Here is a 23,392-nt window from a genome sequence, read left to right as displayed (position 1 = left end):
ATGGTCGTACTGGTCTTCTATTAGAAGGTGTACACATTGCTTATACCCTGGACCATGCTCCGTTTGCAGTTTTCATTGGATTATGGTACTGCGGACCACCTGGTGGTTGATGGTAGTGAGAAGTTGTTTCTTCTAGGCTTTCTAGGTTGGTTCCCCTGAGGAGAATGGATTTTCAGTATCTCTAGTGGGACCCTATCAGTGAAGGGACTAGTTGTCCCTACCAATGCCAAACCATTCAGAACTCTGCAGAGACTGCCTGGCAGCCATACTGGTTGTTACTCACCTCTCTCTGAACCAGCTAAAAGTATGAAATGGCTCCCCTCTCCCATGAGCTAACAGGCTTGTCTGGGTATTACATGGCCTCCACAGCAGGGCTGCCCAACGGTTTTATATTGATGACCTAGCCTCAGGATAGGCCATCAACATGTGATCAGTGGGGGTCCAACTCCCAGCACCCATTTTTACTCCTCTTTTCCAGGCGTAAATGTTAGTAAATTTGCCATCAAGCCCCCGCCACTCACAAGTCACTACGTCTTGAAAATGTCTTAAAGCTAAAAACTGGCGCAGTAAAATTAGTAAGTGACCCCCAAGGACTCCAGGACATTTAGGAGCAGTTCACATGTGGAGGCTTGACAAGATGTAGCACCTGTTCCTCCACATTACCTCTCAGTGTGTTGCAATATTTGCTTTCAACCTGTCTGCTCCTATGATTTGCATTAGCAAACGCAGACCTGCTCTGCCTCCATCTCTGCCGCCCGAATTCACACATTTTATAACCAGGAACAAGTCAAGATAAAGTGGCCGCCATCTTCCCGAAGGTCATAGTCAGTGCTAGGTGCGACACGTTATATTACGGCTTTCCCTCTGGTGTCTGTAGCGTCCTCACTGCACCTGTTACCAGGGAAACCAGAGATAAACAATCAGCTGTAGACCAATGGGAGGGGTTTGACGGGAGGAGAGCGCGCCCTCTTGTGCCTGCGTCACCCAAAGACGGAAGTATGGCGGCGGCCGCTTTGAAGGGAAAGTTCGTGGTGGTGGGAGGTGGAATAGCTGGAGTCACCTGTGCAGAGCAAGTAAGACCCTGAGACAGGGACAGCACTGACCACATAGCATTGCCAAGATATACTGTCAACAGTGACGTCACTCATTACAGTCTAGGATGGTGACGTTAACTATAATCATTCTTCTGGCATGTCATTGTGGTATAACATAACTTGTAGAGAGGCGATTTCACCTCTTGGATAGTACAGTATATATCTGGAGAGTGATGATGTCACAACTATATAATATAACTGATATCTGGAGAGTTGTGACATCAGCACTTTTATAGTATAGCTTATATATTGAAAACAGTGGTGCCACTGATGAATTATATAACTTATCTGGAGAGCGGTGATGTCACCTCCTGTAGAATATAACTTCTATCTGGAGAGCGGTGATGTCACCTCCTGTAGAATATAACTTCTATCTGGAGAGCGGTGATGTCACCTCCTGTAGAATATAACTTCTATCTGGAGAGCGGTGATGTCACCTCCTGTAGAATATAACTTCTATCTGGAGAGCGGTGATGTCACCTCCTGTAGAATATAACTTCTATCTGGAGAGCGGTGATGTCACCTCCTGTATAATATTACATGTATCTGGAGAGCGGTGATGTCACCTCCTGTAGAATATAACTTCTATCTGGAGAGCGGTGATGTCACCTCCTGTATAATATTACATGTATCTGTAGAGCGGTGATGTCACCTCCTGTATAATATTACATGTATCTGGAGAGCGGTGATGTCACCTCCTGTATAATATTACATGTATCTGTAGAGCGGTGATGTCACCTCCTGTATAATATTACATGTATCTGGAGAGCGGTGATGTCACCTCCTGTATAATATTACATGTATCTGGAGAGCGGTGATGTCACCTCCTGTATAATATTACATGTATCTGGAGAGCGGTGATGTCACCTCCTGTATAATATTACATGTATCTGGAGAGCGGTGATGTCACCTCCTGTATAATATTACATGTATCTGGAGAGCGGTGATGTCACCTCCTGTATAATATTACATGTATCTGGAGAGCGGTGATGTCACCTCCTGTATAATATTACATGTATCTGGAGAGCGGTGATGTCACCTCCTGTATAATATTACATGTATCTGGAGAGCGGTGATGTCACCTCCTGTATAATATTACATGTATCTGGAGAGCGGTGATGTCACCTCCTGTATAATATTACATGTATCTGGAGAGCGGTGATGTCACCTCCTGTATAATATTACATGTATCTGGAGAGCGGTGATGTCACCTCCTGTATAATATTACATGTATCTGGAGAGCGGTGATGTCACCTCCTGTATAATATTACATGTATCTGGAGAGCGGTGATGTCACCTCCTGTATAATATTACATGTATCTGGAGAGCGGTGATGTCACCTCCTGTATAATATTACATGTATCTGGAGAGCGGTGATGTCACCTCCTGTATAATATTACATGTATCTGGAGAGCGGTGATGTCACCTCCTGTATAATATTACATGTATCTGGAGAGCGGTGATGTCACCTCCATTACATGTGATAAAGTTCATTATTTTCTGTAATGTACTGATAAACATTAGACTTTCATATATTTTTGATTCATTACACACCAACTGAAGTAGTTCAAGCCTTTTATTGTTTTAATATTGATGATTTTAGCATATTTCATCCGACCAATAAAAGAAAAGTGTTTTTAATACAAAAAAGTCATCCTTCAAATAATTATGTTCAGTTATGCACTCAATACTTGGTCGGGAATCCGTTTGCAGAAATGACTGCTTCAATGCGGCGTGGCATGGAGGCGATCAGCCTGTGGCACTGCTGAGGTGTTATGGAGGCCCAGGATGCTTCGATAGCGGCCTTAAAGGGTTTCTACCACTTGCATATGACATATTTGGTGATCAGACACTAGCGATCCGCTAGTGTCTGATGTAGCTTACAAGCTAATTATTACCGTAATCCGTTCGGCCCATACCTCAAAAAAAGCACTTATATCTTTATGCAAATGAGCCTCTAGGTGCTATGCAGGCGTTTTTCCAGCACCTAGAGGCTCCGTCTACCTTGCAGTTTGCCGCCCATCGCCTCGCTCCAGCACGCCCATCTCTTACCGTATTCGATCCTCCCCCTGCTTCAGCCTTCAGAAATCCCGCGCCTGCGCCGTTCGTCGCGGCATTCGGAGGCATTCGGCGCAGGCGCAGTCAATGTCTGACCGCTCCGTGCTCAGACATTTCCACTGCGCCTGCGCCGATGTCATCGGCGCAGGCGCAGTGGAAATGTCTGAGCACGGAGCGGTCAGACATTGACTGCGCCGAATGCCGCGACGAACGGCGCAGGCGCGAGATTTCGGAAGGCAGAAGCAGGGGGAGGATCGAATAGAGTTGAAGATGGGCGTGCTGGAGCGAGGAGCTGGGCGGCAAACTGCAAGGTAGACGGAGCCTCTAGGTGCTGGAAAAACGCCTGCATAGCACCTAGAGGCTCATTTGCATAAAGATATAAGTGCTTTTTTTGAGGTATGGGCCGAACGGATTACGGTAATAATTAGCTTGTAAGCTACATCAGACACTAGCGGATCGCTAGTGTCTGATCACCAAATATGTCATATGCAAGTGGTAGAAACCCTTTAAGCTCATCCAGAGTGTTGGGTCTTGAGTCTCTCAACTTTCTCTTCCCAATATCCCACAGATTCTCTATGGGGTTCAGGTCAGGAGAGTTGGCAGGCCAATTGAGCACAGTAATACCATGGTCAGTAAACCATTTACCAGTGGTTTTGCACTGTGAGCAGGTGCCAGGTCGTGCTGAAAAATGACATCTTCATCTCCATAAAGCTTTTCAGCAGATGGAAGCATGAAGTGCTCCAAAATCTCCTGATAGCTAGCTGCATTGACAAAACACAGTGGACCAACACCAGCAGCTGACATGGCACCCCAGACCACCACTGACTGTGGGGACTTGACACTGGACTTCAGGCATGTTGGCATTTCCCTCTCCCCAGTCTTCCTCCAGACTCTGGCACCTTGATTTCCGAATGACATGCAACAGTCCAGTGCTGCTTCTCTGTAGCCCAGGTCAGGCGCTTCTGCCGCTGTTTCTGGTTCAAAAGTGGCTTGACCTGGGGAATGCGGCTCCTGTAGCCCATTTCCTGCACACGTCTGTACACGGTGGCTCTGGATGTTTCTACTCCAGACTCAGTCCACTGCTTCCGCAGGTCCCCCAAGGTCTGGAATCGGTCCTTCTCCACAATCTTCCTTAGGGTCCGGTCACCTCTTCTCGTTGTGCAGCGTTTTCTGCCACACTTTTTCCTTCCCACAGACTTCCCACTGAGGTGCCTTGATACAGCACTCTGGGAACAGCCTATTCGTTCAGAAATTTCTTTCTGTGTCTGACCCTCTTGCTTGAGGGGTGTCAATGATGGCCTTCTGGACAGCAGTCAGGTCGGCAGTCTGAGGCCCCTTTCACACGGGCGAGTTTTTCGTGCGGGTGCGATCCGTGCGGCGAACGTATAGCACCCGCACTAAAATCTGACCCATTCATTTCTATGGGGCTGTGCACATGAGCGGTGTTTTTCACGCATCACTTGTGCGTTCAGTGGAAATCGCAGCATGCTCTATATTGTCCGATTTTGACGTGACGCAGGCCCCATAGAAGTGAATAGGGTGCGTGAAAATCGCATAGCATCCGCAAGCAAGTACGGATGTGGTGCGATTTTCACGCACGGTTGCTAGGAGACGATCGGGATGGAGACCCGATCATTATTATTTTCCCTTATAACATGGTTATAAGGGAAAATAATAGCATTCTGAATACAGAATGCATAGTAAATCAGCGCTAGAGGGGTTAAAAAAAAAAAGAAAAAATAATTTGACTTACCTTAGTCCACTTGATCACGAAGCCCGGCATCTCCTTGTGTCTCCTCTGCTGATGAACAGGACCTGGGGTGAGCTGCTCCATTAAATACCGGTTAAGGACCTTCGATGATGTCACTCCGGTCATCACATGGTCTTTTACCTAGGCGAATCACCATGGTAAAAGATCATGTGACGTACCATGTGATGACCGGAGTGACGTCATCGCAGGTCCTTAACCGGTATTTAATGGAGCAGCTCACCCCAGGTCCTGTTCATCAGCAGAGGAGACACAAGGAGATGCCGGGCTTCGTGATCAAGTGGACTAAGGTGAGTTAAATTATTATAATTATTTTTTTTAACCCCTCTAGCGCTGTTTTACTATGCATTCTGTATTCAGGATGCTATTATTTTCCCTTATAACCATGTTATAAGGGAAAATAATACAATCTTCAGAACATCAATCCCAAGCCCGAACTTCTGTGAAGAAGTTCGGGTTTGGGTACCAAACATGCATGATTTTTCTCACGCGAGTGCAACGCATGACAATGTTTTGCACTCGCACGGGAAAATCGCGCATTTTCCCGCAACGCACCCGGCTCTTATCCGGGCAAAAAAACTGACGCCCGTGTGAAAGAGGCCTTACCCATGATTGCGGTTTTGAGTAATGAACCAAGTTGGGAGTTTTTAAAAGCCTCAGGAATCTTTTGCAGGTGTTTGGAGTTAATTAGTTGATTCAGATGATTAGGTTAATAGCTCGTTTAGAGAACCTTTTCATGATATGCTAATTTTTTTAGATAGGAATTTTGGGTTTTCATGAGCTGTATGCCAAAATCATCAATATTAAAACAATAAAAGGCTTGAACTACTTCAGTTGGTGTGTAATGAATCTAAAATATATGAAAGTCTAATGTTTATCAGTACATTACAGAAAATAATGAACTTTATCACAATATGCTAATTTTTTTAGAAGGACCTGTATTACATGTATCTGTAGAGCAGTGATGTCACCTCCTGTATAATATTACATGTAACTGTAGAGCAGTGATGTCACTCCTGTATAATATTACATGTATCTGGAGAGCGGTGATGTCACCTCCTGTATAATATTACATGTATCTGTAGAGCAGTGATGTCACCTCCTGTATAATATTACATGTATCTGTAGAGCAGTGATGTCACCTCCTGTATGATATAACATATCGGGAGAGCAGTGATGTCACTCCTGTATAATATTACATGTAACTGGAGAGCGGTGATGTCGCCTCCTGTATCTGGAGAGCAGTTATTACATTTCCTTATTATCCGTTTTTCAGCTGTCGCTGCAGTGTCCCGCTGAGGTGGTGTACCTCTTGACGGCATCTCCGCTTGTTAAGGCTGTGACGAATATAAAGCAGGTAAGCAGCCCCCCCGTGTTGTATTTGATGTCACAGTTTTAATTGTGGGGTGTGATCCCTGTACACTTGTGTCATGTCTTAGGTCTCCCGGACCCTGGAGGAGTTTGATGTGGAGGAGCAGACGAGCAGCGCCCTGCAGTCTCAGTATCCGAATATCAAAGTTGTGCACTCAGCAGTGAAGGAGTTAAAGGCGGATAAACAGGTGAGCGCCATTAGCATGACCCTGAGATCGCGGTTTCTGGGGGGCGCTTATGTGGTAGCAGGGGGACCTCGTAGCCATGAAGTTACCACACATGGGGGTAGACACCATCCTGTGGTCCTCGTGTCACCCAGCTTTCCCAGACTCCTGGCGCTGTGTGGCTACATGAGTTGTGTCTCAGCCGCTGTGGTCGCCACCCAGCTTTCCTGGAGTCCTGCATGGTGACTGTGCTGGGTACATTGTGTGATGTTCTGCAGGTGCTGATCACAGAGGATGGCACATGTTACAGCTACGAGCAGCTGTGTGTGTGTGCTGGAGCCCGGCCCCGGCTCATTGTGGAGGAGAATCCATATGTGCTCGGTATCCGTGATACAGACAGCGCCCAGGTACGTACCTACCTTCCTGCCCCTTCCCTCCTCACCATGTTACTGGCTCACCCGGTGATCCTCTCTGTCCGTGTTACAGATGTTCCAGCAGCATCTGACCAAGGCGCGGCGGGTGCTGGTCGTGGGGAACGGCGGGATAGCGCTGGAGCTAGTGTAAGTAGAGACACCGCTATTGACTTCTATAGGAGTTCCAAGAACAGCCAAGCATGTTTGCTTGCTGGGAGTTGTAGTTTCACCACAGCTGGAGTGCCGGAGTTTGCTGATCCCTGCTCTAGAGTCTAGAGAGAATTGTGTGCGCTGATACATTGTAACAAACCCACAGCTATGAGGAGTATTAGGTCAGGAAAGGATTTCAGCCCCATATGAACAAGAATGCCCAAATTCACTGACAGCCAGCAGAGATCATGAAAATGCAGAGGGATAGTATATTGGAAAGCTGCAGAACTTGTCATTGTGTCCATTACTGCAGCAAGGAGATTGTATTTCGGACATTTCTCTGCGGCTTTGCCGATGTACAGAGGTAATAAGGAGGGCGCCCCCCAGTGGAGCAAGCTGCTTAGTAGAGGCTGGTCAACAGTCCTTCGCGGCTGAGCACATCAAGGCATCTTTATTGCGTTAGTCAGGGGGCGGTCTCATGGCTACCGATAAATGTCTCCTCAGCTACGAGATGGAAGGATGCGAAGTTGTCTGGGCCATTAAAGATAAATCCATCGGAAACACGTTCTTTGACGCCGGCGCCGCAGAGTTTCTCATTCCACAACTAAATTCTGAGAAACCGCAGACCCCCCTGACTTGCAGAAGAATGAAATACACCACGGAGGGGGGCGCAGGTGAGCGTTGGAGATGTGTACGTTTTCGGGCGAGGGGGCGCTCCGTGGCTGTGATCGGAACTGTTCTTGATTTCAGGGCAGGAGGACAGCTGGCTCGGCAGCGCTCTGGGTCCGGACTGGCATGAAGGGATGAATCTCAAAGCCTGTCAGGAGGTTGGTACCTGACTGAACCCTGGGGGGAGGTGTTTATACCGTGTGGTCACCTCTAATCTCCCCTTCAGATCTCGCGCTGCGTCCACATCGAGGCAGAATGCGAGGTTCAGAGGATCCTCCTTCACCAGGACTTCAAGGCCTTAAATATTCCATCATTACCTGTGTCTAGAGGCATGAAAGACGGCGCCACCTCTGACCCAGGTAAGTACTGCCTGCGGTAGGGGGAGGGTGCTGTCTGTGCTCTGTTAGCTCTACACCCACTTACTCAGGGCCGTCTTTAATATTGATTGGACCCCGGGCAAAAATTTACTTGGGCCCCCTGGATCCCGCCTTCCCACACCTTAGCAGGCAATCACGCCCTCCACCACAACACACCCACAAAAAATCCACACATCTGGTAGAGTCCAGTGAATGACTGTAAATACTTCTAGTTCTGAAGACTCCAGCGGCTCAGGAGCAGTGCTCTGGGCAGCTGGGCTCAGGCTGGCACCGCTCTGCAGGAAGAAGACCAGGGCTCGGCTCACCCTAGTGTTACAGTGCACCCCAGCACCCCACAGTATGCAGTATAGCACCCTATAGTATACAGCACCACACAGTATGCAGTTTGGCACCCCACACTATACAGTACCCCACAGTATATAGTAGAGCAGTATAGCAGCCCACAGTATACAACACCTCACTGTATACAGCACCCCAAACTATACACGATACAGCCCCCCACACTATACAGTACAGCAGTATAGCACTCCACACTATACCGCACCCACAGTATACAGACCCCCACAGTATACAGTACAGCAGTATAGCACTCCCCCCCCCCCCCCCCCACTATACAGGCCCCCCCACACAGTATACAGGCCACCCTCCCCCCCCCCCCCCACAGTATACAGCCCACCACACAATATATAGCCCATTACACAATATATAGCCCACCACACAATATACAGCCCACCACACAATATACAGCCCACCACACAATATACAGCACCCCACTATACAGTAGTTTACAGTATATTAACATAACAGCCCCTGTCACCTTTTTCTGATGTAATCTTTACACAAAAAAGCTCCACAGTTAACTTCTGTAGGACCTGTGATGACCTCATAGCCATGTGACCAGTAATTGCTAGGTTACTGGTCACATGGTAATGATGTCATTAAGGTCCTAAAGCAAAACTCATTAAGGTCCTAGAATTAAGATCATTAACACAGTACGATCATGATGCCTGTGTAGCCGACAGCCTGACACCCAGGGCAGTAGCTAGCAGGGCTCAAGAGGCAGCTGCCTTGGGCCCCCCAGGAGCAACTGGGCCCAGGGCAGCTGCCCCTTTTGCCCCTTGGTAAAGACGGCCCTGCACTTACTGGATCCTTTTATATGAAGTCTGTTCTCATCACATGCCTGGAATATTATACTCCAGAGCTGCATTCATAATTCTGCAGGCTTCGGGGCTGAATCCTTTTTATTCACCGGGCCTACATTCAGCCTTTCCCCATGGCTTAAGATGCGGCAATGTGCACCCAAATTTTGGCGCCAAGTGAGCCCCCTGATAGGTGGTACAAAGTCATATATAGGAGAGTCCAAAGGTGGTGGGATAAATCACTGTCTGAAAATTAGGATTAGTAAATGTGCCCGTGTCCGGCTGTAGAACAGGAGACTACAGTCTATTGCTCCCCGTTATCACCCATCTCCCACTTAGCCGCACCCTTTGTCGGAAGAAGTGGGGGGAAAAAAGTCTAAAACTGTGGTGGAGTTTTTTTGGGAGTAACTTGCCCCAGAATTCTGCAGCGTTTTGATAAGAAAGTCTCCGCCATAGCTGATAACAGAAAGAGATTGCATTGTGTCCCTGTTCTGCATATCTCATCAGTCTCTGGAGCCCTCTAGTGGTGCGTCCAGGAACTGTAGATGTCGGTCACTGCAGTGTGGAATTTGTGCAGTGTTGTTTAGACGATGAAGCTTTTGCTGGAAGTAGAATCTTCCAGATCACCTATTTCACTGTATCTACTGCCCCTCAGTGTGTTGCATTAGTTGACACACCCCTGTCCGATTTGTCTTTGTTTTTCAGCTGATTGGCCGGTATACGCTGAACTGACCAATGGTAAAATCTACGGTTGTGACTTCATCGTCAGCGCCACTGGGGTGTTCCCCAACGTTGAGGCGTTTGTCAGTGGAAATAATGTGAGAATGGAGATTATTAGGGTTTTACGCAATCTTCGCTGTTGGGTTTCTGAATCGCAGTGTGGCGATGTGGCAGCAGAATACAAGATGTCCGCCAGCAGTGAGACTGTAAATATTTCATGGCTGTAACAATGGCTGCTTTGCAGTTTGATTTAGGAGACGATGGAGGACTGAGGGTCGATGATCACATGAGGACATCGGTGAAGAACGTGTATGCAGCTGGGGATGTATGTACCGCTGGCTGGACGCCCAGCCCCCACTGGCAGCAGGTACAGCACCATCTGCATCCATTAGGGAAATGTGTCATCCAGAGGCACAATGTGCAGGAGATTATGTGATCACTGCCATCCAGGGTGCTGATCAGGCGGGTTACATGACCACGGCCACAGTGTTAGGGCTCATGCACATGAACGTTTTTTGCGTTCCGTATACGGGCCGTATTTTGATTCCGTATGTGGAACCTTCATTTCAATGGGTCCGCAAAAGATGCGGACAGCACTCTGTGTGCTGTCCGCATCCGTTGCTCCGTTCCGTGGCCCCACAAAAATGATGAGGCATGTCCTATTCCTGTCCGTTTTGCGGACAAGAATAGGCATTTCTATAATAGGCCTCCTGTTCTGTTCCGCAAATTGCAGAAGACACAGGGGCGGCATCCGTTTTTTGCGGATCCGCAATTTGCAAAGCGCAAAAAAAGGCACGGTCGTGTGTATGAGCCCTTAGGCTGTATTCACATGTTGCGGTGTGATTTCCTTTTCTTTTTTGCAGCAGCATTTTTCTGCAAAATAGCATTGAAATCCTTTAGATGTGTGAACACAGCCTAAATCACGGATCATATGATTGGTTTCTGACAGATGAGGCTCTGGACTCAGGCGCGGCAGATGGGCTGGTATGCCGCAAAGTGTATGGCGGCTGACCGACTGGACGAAGCTATCGACATGGATTTCTGCTTTGAACTCTTCGCCCACGTCACGAAATTCTTCAACTATAAGGTGCGTTATTATCCACCGTGCTCGACGGATAGCAGCGATAGGTCTCTGCAGAGCCTCACATAGCGCTGACATTTACTGATTACTAGGGGCCCCCCATAGATACAGCATAGCTGATTATATCACAGGGTTATTAAATATCATGGATACATTCTATCCTCATGTGCACACCCATCCTAAGGCGTCGCGGCCAAGGTCTCTGAGTAGTGGTGGTCCTAAAGAAATGAATGGAATCACCGCGACAGTTGCAAGAAATCCAGCCGTGTTGGATTTCTTGCGACTGTCGCAGCAACCCTATTGATTTCTATAGGATTGCCGCCACTCTGTGATCCTAGGCGCGACAGGTGTCGTCGTTGAGCCCTAGCCTAATAATCCGCATGTGACACGTTTTATTGTTCAGATTGGGGCGGATTGAGGTGCCAAATCATGCTGTCAGTACAATGCTGTACAGCCGAGGTCAGGCTGGAACACGCAGCATTAGAAATCATTATAATGCTGTGTGTTCGCGTCACAGAAACAGTGTTCAGTCCGGGAAATACCACATACGGTACTTCAGACTGAATACACTTGTGTGAAATTGCCCTTAGGGCTCATGTACGTAAACATATTAAAAAATTTTTTTCCTGTATTTGTTCCGTGTTTTTTTTCTTTTGTGTGGCTGCAAAAAAATATAAAAATGGAAATGACATATGCATTCTGTGTCCTTATGGCCGTTCTGCAAAAAAATAATTGAACATGTCCTATTATTGTCCGCGTTATGGACAAGGAAAGGACTGTTCTATTAGGGGCCGGAAGTTCCGTTTCACAAAATGCGGAATGCACACGGATGGAGTTTGTGTTTTGCGGATTGCAAAACGCATACGGTCGTATGAATGCACCATTAAAGGAAATCTGTCACCTGGATCATCGCTATTCATGAAAAAATATTACCTAATAGTGCACAGAACCCCATTTCCAAATGTACCTTTGTTTCTATGGTTCTTGTTTTTTATCTTGAGAAAAGCCACTTTGTTCGGTATGCAAATCGGCTAGTAAGGTGCCCAGAGGGGCGTTATTTTCTAATGAAGGAGCCATCTAGCGCCCAAGCCCGTCCTCATGCAGAGCCCAAGCACGCCTTCACTTTACTCAGATATGACACCCCTGCTGCACCATGTCCACCCACCCCGCCGCTCGGTCAGTCATATCATAACTGCGCCCACCTTCTCCTTGCATCATCTCTAACATATCTTGCGCATTTGCTCCTGCATTCCTCGTCTCCAACTGAGGGCATCTGCCTCAACTACGGAACTGGGCATATGCCAAGCAAGGAGATGGTAGGCGGGGTTATGGTCTGGTTGTGACATAGTAGCGGGGTGGGCGGGCATGGTGCAGCTGGGGCGTCATATCTAAGTGAGGAGAAGGCGTGCTTGGGCACTAGATGGAGGCATATCTGGGCACCTTACTAGCTGATTTGCATACCGAACAAAGTGGCTTTTCTGAAGATGGAAAGAAAGAAAGGTACATCTGGAAATGGGGTTCTGTGCACTATTAGGCAATATTTTTACATGAATAGCGATGATCTAGGTGACAGATTTCCTTTAAAGTGAAAACTGACAAATACCGTACACAGGCTGAATGTGATATGCCGATCAGTAAGGCTACTTTCACACCTGCGTTCAGTGAGTATTCATCTTGTATCTGCACAGACGATAATGCAAAAGCTTGTATCTGTTCATAACGGATCCGTTTGCATTATTCTTTCAAAACTGATCCGTTGCACCATATTGTGTCAGGGAAAACGGATCCATCCCCATTGACTTACATTGTAAGTCAGGACGGATCCGTTTGGCTCCGCATCGCTAGGCGGACACCAAAATGCTGCAAGCAGCGTTTTGGTGTCCGCCTCCAGAGCGGAATACAGGCACAACGGAGCCAATTTGTATTCTGAACGGATCCTTATCCATTCAGAATTCATTGGGGCTGAACTGATCCGTTTTGGGCCGCTTGTGAGAGCCCTGAAACGCCAGTGTGAAGGTAGCCTAAGCCGTTCAGGGTCTCTGGGAAGCTGGGGGATTCCTCCTCTTGGAGGAGAGGCGTATAGCTGCTGTCCTCTTGTGGGTCCAGTTATCAGTCTTTATTACACAGGTATATTCTTAGTATTTGCGGATACTGATTACTTTTTCCCTCGCAGGTGATCTTGTTAGGCAAGTACAATGCGCAGGGTCTGGGCACCGATCACGAGCTGCTGCTGCGCTGCACCAAGGGCCAGGAGTATGTGAAGGTGGTAATGCAGAACGGACGCATGATGGGAGCAGTGTTAATTGGAGAGACCGACCTGGAGGAAACGTTTGAGAACTTGATTCTGAATCAGATGGATCTGTCAGCGTACGGAGAGGATCTGCTGGATCCCAACATTGACATTGAAGACTACTTTGATTAGAAGAGACAGTGATGACACAGTCCATTGTTTACAGGTGTCCATTTGGGGGAAAGGGGAGGTTCATGTTTGTACTCCTCGCTCCTGGAGGGGGCGCCACTGCTCTGGTGAGCTATAGCCTGAGCCATATCAGCAGAGATTGATTGACCTGGACGGCCCCGATTTCTTCTTTCCCCGCCTGTGGTTCCTCCTTCATGTTTTATCTTGAGTGTACAATGACATCTCTCCTGGGAGGGAGAAGCTGTGAGCATCAGGGGTTCAAATGATGTGGCTAAACTGCGCAGGATATACTGCAGGTTTATGGTGTGGTTACGTGTCTAGTTTTTAGTTTTAACCGTGTACCTGATAAAGACATCACAAAACGGAGGCATTGTGTCGTTTTTCCACTTTAGGTGAGAGCCCAGCCTTCCATGTAAAAAGCTGATAATATTCATACATTTGAACCATGCGTTGATCTTAAAGGGAACCTGTCATCACCTTCATGCTGCCCATACTAACGGCAGAATAAAGTAGAGACAGGTGAGTTGATTTCAGCGGTCTGTCATTTATAAGTTAAATGTAAGTGGTTGCCGAGAACCAACATCACAATCATTGCAGACCGGGCCTGGAAAAGAGTCCGGCAACCTAAGAAGAGTCCTGGTTATTCATGACTTCCTGCTCTCCCGCCCACCTGCTGCTGATTGACAGTCTTCTATCTAGTTTTCTCCCTTCTCCTCTAGGAGACAACTGCCAATCATCAGCAGGTGGGCAGGAGAGCAGAGATTAGGAATAACCAGGACTCTTCTCAGGTAGATGTGACTCTTTTCAAGGCCTGGGCTGCAAGGATTATGATGCTGGTTCTCAACAACCTCTTACTTTTAGCTCATGAGTGACACACCGCTGAAATCTGCATTTCTGTCACTATTTTATACTGCCCTCACTGAGGTCAGCATAAAGTTGATGACAGGTTCCCTTTAAAGCAGTTCTCTTTTGCTATATTGATGTCTTATTCTCAGAATAAGTCATCAGTATTGGAACACCAGGGGCCTGACTGCGGCCACCCCTGCTGATCAGCTGTATGAAGAGAACGCAGCACTTGTACGAGCACTGCCTTCTCTTCACTGTTTACCTGCTTGCCATGAACACTGACCAATGTAATTACAGCTCTATCGTGCCATTCACTTCAATGGGCACTCGTACGAGCACTGCATTCTCTTCATACAGCTGATCGGCAGGGGTGTCGGAACCCTCCTTCTCCATAACTACCAATGTAAAGGATCCTTTAGGGTTCATACAGAGAATTTTCTGCCCGGATGTTACTCTGTATCCGCACGTGTTAGGGCCGCTTCACACGAGCGGATGCCGTGCGTGGCATCCGCTCCGTGAAAGAGTGCCAAGACCCGCTGCAGACTGCAGAGGCACGGAGCGGTAACATGACTGTTAATGCTCCGTGCCTCTCTGTGATCTCTTTACTACGAAATCACAGTTGTCACTGTGATTTCGTAGTAAAGAGATCACAGAGAGGCACGGAGCATTAACAGTCATGTTACCGCTCCGTGCCTCTGCAGTGGGTCTTGGCACTCTTTCACGGAGCGGATGCCACGCACGGCATCCGCTCGTGTGAAGCGGCCCTTACTATAAATTTTCCCTATATCTTTGCATTGCAAAGGGTAAAATTGCACTGAAAATCTGTACGAAGAAGAGACATGCTGCGGCTATGAAAATCTGAACCGCAGATCACTTTCTTTACGGTGTAGGTGAGATTTTGAAATTCATCTACTTAGCTGGTATTGTATTATGCCGCGGATTATCCACCCTGTGAGCAGGTGGCTTTAGGCTTACCTCATACACAATTTTTGTGTCAGTTTAACCCTTTCGCTACCAGCACCAAACAGTAATGTGCAAATATGGTGCCCACGTGCAGCGGACGTCATGGCCAGCAAGTCTCTGCTGTTTCAAACAGCAGAGACCTGCGGCTAATTACCGTGGCTGGAAATATTTTATCACGATCTCCTGTTTGTATGTTTCTTGTGCTACTGCCAGCACGGTAAAGCAGGGGGTTCAAGCTTGGGTAGCGCTGCAAACTGCTGCAGATCGCGGGTTGTGGTCTGCTAGTGGGTCTAGATGTGAATCTTATTGTCATTTATGTACCGATATGGCACTAGCAGGCAGGGAGGGGAGAAAAGAAAAAGGCGCCGCTCCGATCGCAGCATTGTATGTGGACGCGGCAATGTTCTAGTGCTTATCCTTAAAGGGAATGAATAATGTATCCTTTGGATTTGTTTTTTTGTTCGATCGGTACATTTTTGTTTTGTTTCTGATTTGTTTCAGGACCCATTGAAAATAAATGGGTCCAGATCTGTTCCGCAAAAAACGGAAGAGATCAGGAAAGAAAAAACGGACGTGTGAATGGACCCTTACAGACACTGTTCTAGTAACATTGGAAGGACCCGGGTGCTTGGCCGGAAGTTGACATGAGCGGATGCGTTTAGCAGAGCTCCAGCCCTCATACCCTAAGGCTGGGTTCACACCTGAGCATTTTACAGCACGTTCCTACGCACTGTAAAATGCTCAACAAGGAGAAACCAATGCTTCCCTATCGGCATGGTTCTCACCTGGGCGCGCTGTAAAACGCCCGACGCCCCAAGAAGTACATGAGCTTCTTTGGGGCGTCTTGTCGCGCGTTCCCGTACATAGACTTTCGGGAACGCGCGACAATGGGCGTTCGCTTGTCTCTGTATGCGCGATTGCAAACGCCGGTACAATCACGCATACAGAGTGCTCCATCGCGAACGCTCAGGTGTGAACCCAGCGTAACTTCTATATTATCCTGACAGTTACCGATCGCAAACATTTCTGTGCCGCCAGGAAGACCCCGAGCTCTGAAAATGTCCAGAAATAAGGCCTTATCGGCAGCGGAAAAACTCCAGGAGTTTGCCCGCTCAGATGGTAAAGATGGCGTCGTCGCGGGAGCGCATCCGCGCGCTCCATTTACCTCAAGTGAGTCACAGCCTGCGGCGGAGGACACGGCTGAGGATACCGAACCCTCGCTCAAACAAGTTACAGACCAGCTGTTACAGGCTATTGCGACCTGCCGCTCCTCTGTCGGGAAAGTTGGAGGCGGTGAAGGTGGACATAGGCCTTCTAAGAGCTGATATGCAGAATATGCGGGAGCGCATCAGGGAATCTGAACAAAGATTATCTGATATAGAGGACCGGGTTAACCCTATCGCTGCCCAAATATCTGAACTGGAGAAGAAAGTGGACAGAAATGTGACGACTATGAGAATCATACATGCCGCAATAACCTGCACATAGTAGGATTACCAGAACGGGCAGTACTGACCCCTGTGCTTTTATTACAACGTGGCTCACTTCCAGCTTCCCATTTGCCTTCATCGTGAAGAGGGCACACAGAGTCGCCGCCAAACTACTACCACCGGGAGCTCCTCCGCGACCGATGCTGGCTCGTCTGCTGAATTCCACCGATAGCGACCTTATCCCCCAGCTGGCTCGAGGCAAACAAAACCTATGCTTCGAAAACTCCCCGATTATGCTTTTCCCGGATTTCTCTGCGGAGTTACAAAAGCGCAGGGCTTCGTTCACTGCAGTGAAAAAGCGCCTCCGTGATCTGAATATACCTTACTCCATGGTGTACCCAGCGTGGCGGAGAATAACGGATGGAGAGAGCAGCAAGTTTTTCAACTCGCCAGGCGAGGCTGTCAACTGGCTAGGCAGCAAAAACTGTCCTGCTAGGGCCCCAAGATGAAGACCTCTACCAGAATAGACATTGTCCACAGCCCTATTGCGAGAAGTCAATGCTGTATCAAGGTCTCCAGTCATATTACTGGGACTTCTACTTCTGTCTCTATATTGCAGTTACTTGCCCCTTCTGGGATACTCTCTCATGGTTTTCGAGGTGCTTTAATGGGAGTGGGATCACCTTATTGGGTATTACCCTCTCATTAGAGGACTTTACCGCCTTTTATCTGCCTAGATTGGGCTCCTACATAGTGCTCATTTTGATGTTCAGAGGTTGGGTATGTGTTCATTGTTCATATATGTTTATACTGTAAAATTCTAGCATTAGCACACCCTGTTCTATTACTAGCCACAGGAACACCAACGCCGTTCTTGCTTTCAGTAGGGAACATTGAGATACCTGCCAAGTCTCGGTCCAAGGTCACCTACACTACATTATGTTTGCTGTTTATATGTTAACTGTTCTGTACTATGGTCTTGCTATGCAACAGCGGTCGCTGGGATGTGGGATGGTATCCGGGTGGGACTGTGAGGTATTGATACTCAGATTTCTAGGCTGGATCCGAGATATTTGGTTATATTTGCCAAGATGGCTGACATACGTGTGAGGTCGTGGAATATACAGGGTTTGGGGAGTGTCAGGAAACGTGACATGGTGTTCTCAGTGGTTAGAAAATTCAATCCACACATCATGTGCTTAAAGAAGACCCATCTGACTGCAGTGACCACCAAAAGGCTCCAAAAACCCTGGATACAATGGGCACAACATTCATGTCATACCAATATGTCCCGGGGTGTATCCTTATTGGTGCACAAATCTTTACGTTGGGAACGTGAGAAACTGCAGGTAGATCCTGCCGGACGGTACATATTTGTGGCGGCATACAGTCACTGTATCTTATATGTGCTTATTGGCATGTATATACCTCCTCCTTCCGCTCTACAAATTATTCATCAAGCCATAAAGCGAAAATTTACTTACCGAAATTTTTGTTTCCTGGAGTCCGTAAGCAGCACACACCAAAGCGTTAAGTCCCCTAGGTACAACCAGAATAGAGACCAATTAGCAAGCAGTAGATTGATTAATTACTTAGTACCTCCCAGTATAAAGCACCACAGAGCCATGTATTGTATGCAGCAATAATTTATTAAGGGTGGGCATATTGTGCTGCCTACGGACTCCAGGAAACAAAAATTTAGGTAAGTAAATTTTCGCTTTCCTGTTCGTCCTTGGCAGCACACACCAAAGGGATTTCTAAAGCAGTACTCAAAGGGGGGGGGGAGCACTGGCCGCCAACTGTAGCACTTGTTTGCCAAAAGAAGCCTCTTCTGCTGCCTGAATGTCTAGCCTGTAGTGTTTAATGAAGGTCGATGATGTAGACCATGTTGCGGCTCTGCAGATTTGTTCCAACGGGACTTGTGCCAGTTCAGCTCAGGACGAAGCTGTAGACCTTGTTGAATGGGCCTTTAATAATAATGGACATTGTAAATCAGCCATTGAGTAGGCTAACTCTATAGTTTGTTTGATCCACCTCGCTAAAGTTGCTTTACTGGCCCTTTTACCCTTACTAGGGCCCTGGTGCTGTAAAAAGAGACTTTCACATCCTCTGAATGATGAAGTGACTTGTAGGTAGAACAGAAGTACTCTTCTGACATCCAGGAGATGAGTTTATTCCTGGTGTTGGACTGGATTACTGGGAGTGTATCTCCTGGTTAATGTTGGTAGTCGAAGCAACCTTGGGCAAAAAACCTGGCATTGTGCGTAGAACTAAGGAGTGGCCTAAGTCCCTGAAATATGGTTCTCTGCAGGATAGAGCTTGTAGATCACTTATACGCCTTGCAGATGTGATTACTAGGAATAAGGCTTTTCCAGACAGATGTTTTATGGAAGCTTCTTCTAGGGGCTCGAACTGAGGTTTACACAAGGCAGACAACACCACCGACAGGTCCCATGATGGAATTGGCGAATGGAAGGAAGGATTAATATTCTTCAAGGCTTTGAAGAACGTGCGGATTAATGGATTGTTTGAAAACTTTCCTTGTTGCTGTGCATTTATTGCAGTAAAGTGAACCTTCAAAGTATTCGTTTTCAGACCTTTTTTGAAGCCCTCATGAAGAAAGCGAATTGTATTTAGTGATTCTGGGTCTTCTGAGTTACTTTGACATGATGTTTTAAAGATGCGCCAAACTCGATTGTAAACTTTCACTGTAGCCGGCTTTCGAGCAGCTAGGAGAGTATCGATCACTTCGTGGGAAGACCTAGATGAATTAAAGAATCCCGCTCAGTCTCCAAACCGATAACTTGAGGTTGTTTGGATTCGGATGAAAAAACCCGTTCTGACTGAGGAGGTCCCGTCTGGGTGGAATCTTCCAAATCCTCCCTTTGGATAGACTGAGAGCTAGGGAAAACCACGTTCTTCGTGGCCAATAAGGCAGGACCACAATTGCTTCTGCTTGGTCCTGCTGAATCTTCTTGAGTACCATTGAGATCATTGCAACTGGTGGAAAGACATACATCAGATCTTCCTTCCAGCTGACTAATAATCCGTTGATTGCAAATGCTTGACTGGAGCGGTAAATGGAACAGAATATTTTGGTCTTTCTGTTCTGTTCCGTTGCCATTACATCCATACGAGGTTCTCCCCACCGATTCTTGATCTCTGCAAAAACAGCCGGATCGAGACTCCATTCTCCCGGATGTATCTTCTTGCGACTGAGTAGGTCGGCCATGACATTCAATGCACCCTTTATATGGACTGCTGTTATTTCTCGTGTCCACACTTCGGCCCACGCCATCAGAAGACTGCATTCCCTGGAGAGACTGCTGTTTCTTGTCCCTCCCTGTTTATGTAGTACACCGTGGAGACGTTGTCTGACTGGATTAAGACCCTGCGGCTCCTTAGATGATCCTGGAAATGAACCAAGGCTAGGCGTACTGCCTTTAGTTCCCTTTTAGTTCTCCAGTGAGGAGAATCTGGGTTTGAGATTGCAGACTTCTGCCTTGTTGAAGGCGTTTGGGTGACATCCACCACCTGAGATGATGACACGTCGACACTGGTATTACAAACTTCCTGTCCAGGAAGTGATAACTCTTGTCCCACGCTGTGAGGATGGCATGTTGTAGCTCTCTGAAGTGAGCTCTTGCCCATGGAACTGCATCCACTGAGGAAGTTAACCGACCCAGTAGAGACATGGCCTGACGAAATGTTACCCTGGAGGCAGATATCAGGTGTGAAACATGTTTCTGGATAGCAATTATCCTTTCTGTGGATAGCCTGACATTCATTTTCTTTGAATTCAGTATGAATCCCAGAAACTGTATCTCCTGAGAAGGAACAAGTTGAGATTTTTTGTGGTTTTGTGGTATTTTTAAGAAAATTGCCAAAACCCACTTTATAAGGACCAGTTCAGGTCTGAAGTCACTTTGTGGGGCCTACATAGTGGATACCCCCATAAATGACCCCATTGTAGAAACTACACCCCTCAAGGTATTCAAAACCGATTTTACAAACTTTGTTAACCCTTTATGCGTTCCACAAGAATTAAAGGAAAATGGAGATCAAATTTTTAAATTTCACTTTTTTGGCAGATTTTCCATTTTAATCCAATTTTTTCTTTAACACATCGATGGTTAACAGCCAAACAAAACTTAATATTTATTACCCAGATTCTGCGGTTTACAGAAACACTCCACATGTGGTCATAAACTGCTGTATGGGCACACGGCAGGGCGCAGAAGAAAAGGAACTCCACGTGGTTTTTAGATGCCATGTCCCATTTGAAGCCCCCTGATGCACCCTTACAGTAGAAACTCCCAAGAAGTGACCCCATTTTGGAAATTAGGGGATAAGGTGCCAGTTTTATTAGTACTATTTTTGGGTACATATGATTTTTTGATCATTCATTATAACACTTTATGGGGCAAGGTGACCAAAAAAATTGGTTGTTTTAGCACAGTTTCTATTTATTTATTTTTACAGCGTTCACCTGAGGGGTTCAGTCAAGTGACATTTTTATAGAGCAGATTGTTACGGACGTGGCGATACCCAATATGTATACTTTTTCTCATTTATTAAAGTTTTACACAATAATAGCATTTTTGAAACAAAAAAATTATGTTTTAATGTGTCCATGTTCTGATAGCTATAGTTTTTTTATTTTTTGAGAGATTTTCTTATGTAGGGGCTCATTTTTTGCAGGATGAGTTGACTGTTTTATTGGTACCATTTTGTGGGACATACGCGTTTTTGATCACTTGGTGTTGCACCTTTTGTGATGCAAGGTGACAAATTGCTTGTTTTGACAGTTTTTTTTTAGCTCATGTGATATTTTTATAGAGCTGGTTTTTACGGACGCGGCAATACCAAATATGTCTATTTTATTTAATTTTTTCTATTTTTAATTTATTTTTTTTATTCCTTACTTGGGGACCTTTTTTTTTTTTTTACGTGTGAAACTTTTTTTAATTATTTTTTCAACCCTTTATTTTTTTTTACACTTTTCGTCCCCCATAAGGTCATACAAGACCTCTGGGGGACATTTGCTTCACTTTTTCACTGTTGATTTCTCCTGTAACTGGGGCTGACATAGTAGCCCCAGTTACAGAAGAAATGCACCCCCCAGAGAGGCTGTACAGCATGATTCTGCGCCGTACAGCCTCAGAGCAGGGCTGATCGAGGTCTCTGAAAGACCTCACAGCTCCTGCACTCTCTGGTCCCGGCGGTCATATGACCGCCGGGCCGGAACAGGAAGCGCACAGCGCTTCCTGCTCTGCATACACAGCGCTCAGTGAGCGCTGTGTCTGCAGCGATCCGGAAGGCAGGGACACCTGGGAACTGTCCCTGCCTTATCTCTGGGTTGCCCTGCTGTCACTGACAGCGGGCAACCCGATCAGCAGCTGCACGATTAGCGTGCAGCTGCTATTTCTGAAAGGACGTTTTAAAACGTGCTTTCAGAAATAGAGGTCCACCCATAGGACGTTTATATCCTATGGGCGGACTTAAAGTGGTTAAAAACAGAGGACAGCTGATCCTTAAACCAGTGCAGAAAGTAATTAGTCTGGGAGGGAGGAGACTCAGAATGTACAGAAGTGCAGCCCTGACACAGATCAGAAAGGGCATCATCTGGCATAGGTTGTTCACAATTCCTGCAGGAGCGGTGTCTGGATTTTCTTTTTCGCTTAAGAGTTTCCTCTGGGGAGGCAGACATCTAATAATAGATAAGGAGTATCAGTGAAAAAATTCATTCCTATACCCCAACACCACCGAGGAGTGTGCACAGAGGAAGGGACAGCCGCATCAAACCTATGTCAGATCTTGCCAACATGTTATCCCCGTACGCCAACCTTACTTACCTCGGTAAGCAGTGGGAGTAGCGTCCTGGCGAGCGCCCATAGTAACGGTACCACTGAGTTTAAATACTTCCGGGACGCACCAGCGCGAGACGTCGCGATTCCCCAGTATCATCTCGCGCGGGCGCCTCCGTCATAGCGCGCGTCTCTGCTGCCTCAACCCACATCCTGCAGAGGGAGGCGAGCAGAGAATGGAGCGAGGTGCTGCCGACTGCACTGGGGAAAAACACACTCGCAACCATCTTCAGGGTGAGGGACTTAAAAGTATCACTCCTGGGAGGGGATAACTGTGGGAGCCGGTCTCTTCAAGTTACCTAGAGAAAATAAAATACATGGCTCTGTGTGTTCTGTGGTGCTTTATACTGGGAGGTACTAAGTAATTAATCAATCTACTGCTTGCTAATTGGTCTCTATTCTGTTTGTACCTAGGGGACTTAACCCTTTGGTGTGTGCTGCCAAGGACGAACAGGAAACTTTGCTGCCTTATATCCAATGTCTAGAGTGTTGTGTATGGGAGATTACAATATGACTGTGTCGAGCCTCTTTGATAGGTTTCATCCGTTGGGGGCCGCAGGTGGCCCTGATTTGTCTGACTCCCTGCTAGCCAAATTAATGGATGAGATCGGGTGGACGGACTTATGGCGCCTTAAATACCCTAATGGTGAGACATACTCTTGTCATTCTGCCAGTTATAACACTCTCTCTGGGATAGATTATGCCATGGGGAATTCTGCTCTTTGCTCTACAAATTTTCAGATTAAATATGGAGCAAGAGGAGTTTCTGATCATTCACCATTGAACTTGACTTTTCTGTCCAGTTCCAGGAAGGATGGTTACTCAATTAAAATACATCCCTTTTGGCTTACCCTATTCACCCC

The 23,392-nt window shown here is 46.9% G+C and overlaps 1 protein-coding gene across 1 annotated transcript; it reads left to right on the top strand.

Annotated features, from left to right (window-relative positions):
- The first annotated feature begins 960 nt into the window (after nucleotides 1-960).
- On the top strand, nucleotides 961-13,789 carry PYROXD1 (pyridine nucleotide-disulphide oxidoreductase domain 1). Its single transcript, XM_044278052.1, has 12 exons — nucleotides 961-1,073; nucleotides 6,197-6,277; nucleotides 6,360-6,479; nucleotides 6,734-6,862; nucleotides 6,942-7,015; nucleotides 7,523-7,692; nucleotides 7,769-7,845; nucleotides 7,914-8,046; nucleotides 9,909-10,021; nucleotides 10,168-10,290; nucleotides 10,873-11,010; nucleotides 13,178-13,789. Exons 1-12 carry the CDS (start codon nucleotides 999-1,001, stop codon nucleotides 13,424-13,426), a joined length of 1,482 nt encoding a protein of 493 aa, XP_044133987.1. The 5' UTR covers nucleotides 961-998; the 3' UTR covers nucleotides 13,427-13,789.
- The last annotated feature ends 9,603 nt before the right edge of the window (nucleotides 13,790-23,392 follow it).

Source organism: Bufo gargarizans, chromosome 2 (genome assembly GCF_014858855.1).
Source record: "Bufo gargarizans isolate SCDJY-AF-19 chromosome 2, ASM1485885v1, whole genome shotgun sequence".
Lineage (NCBI taxonomy): Eukaryota > Metazoa > Chordata > Amphibia > Anura > Bufonidae > Bufo > Bufo gargarizans.
This window is presented reverse-complemented; position numbering and strand designations above follow the sequence as displayed.

Coding starts and splice junctions, on each gene's coding strand:
- PYROXD1 (XM_044278052.1), top strand. CDS start 999: ATGGCGGCGGCCGCTTTGAAGGGAAAGTTCGTGGTGGTGGGAGGTGGA. Junction 10,022..10,167: donor CGTTTGTCAGTGGAAATAAT/GTGAGAATGGAG, acceptor GCTGCTTTGCAG/TTTGATTTAGGAGACGATGG. Junction 11,011..13,177: donor CGAAATTCTTCAACTATAAG/GTGCGTTATTAT, acceptor TTTCCCTCGCAG/GTGATCTTGTTAGGCAAGTA.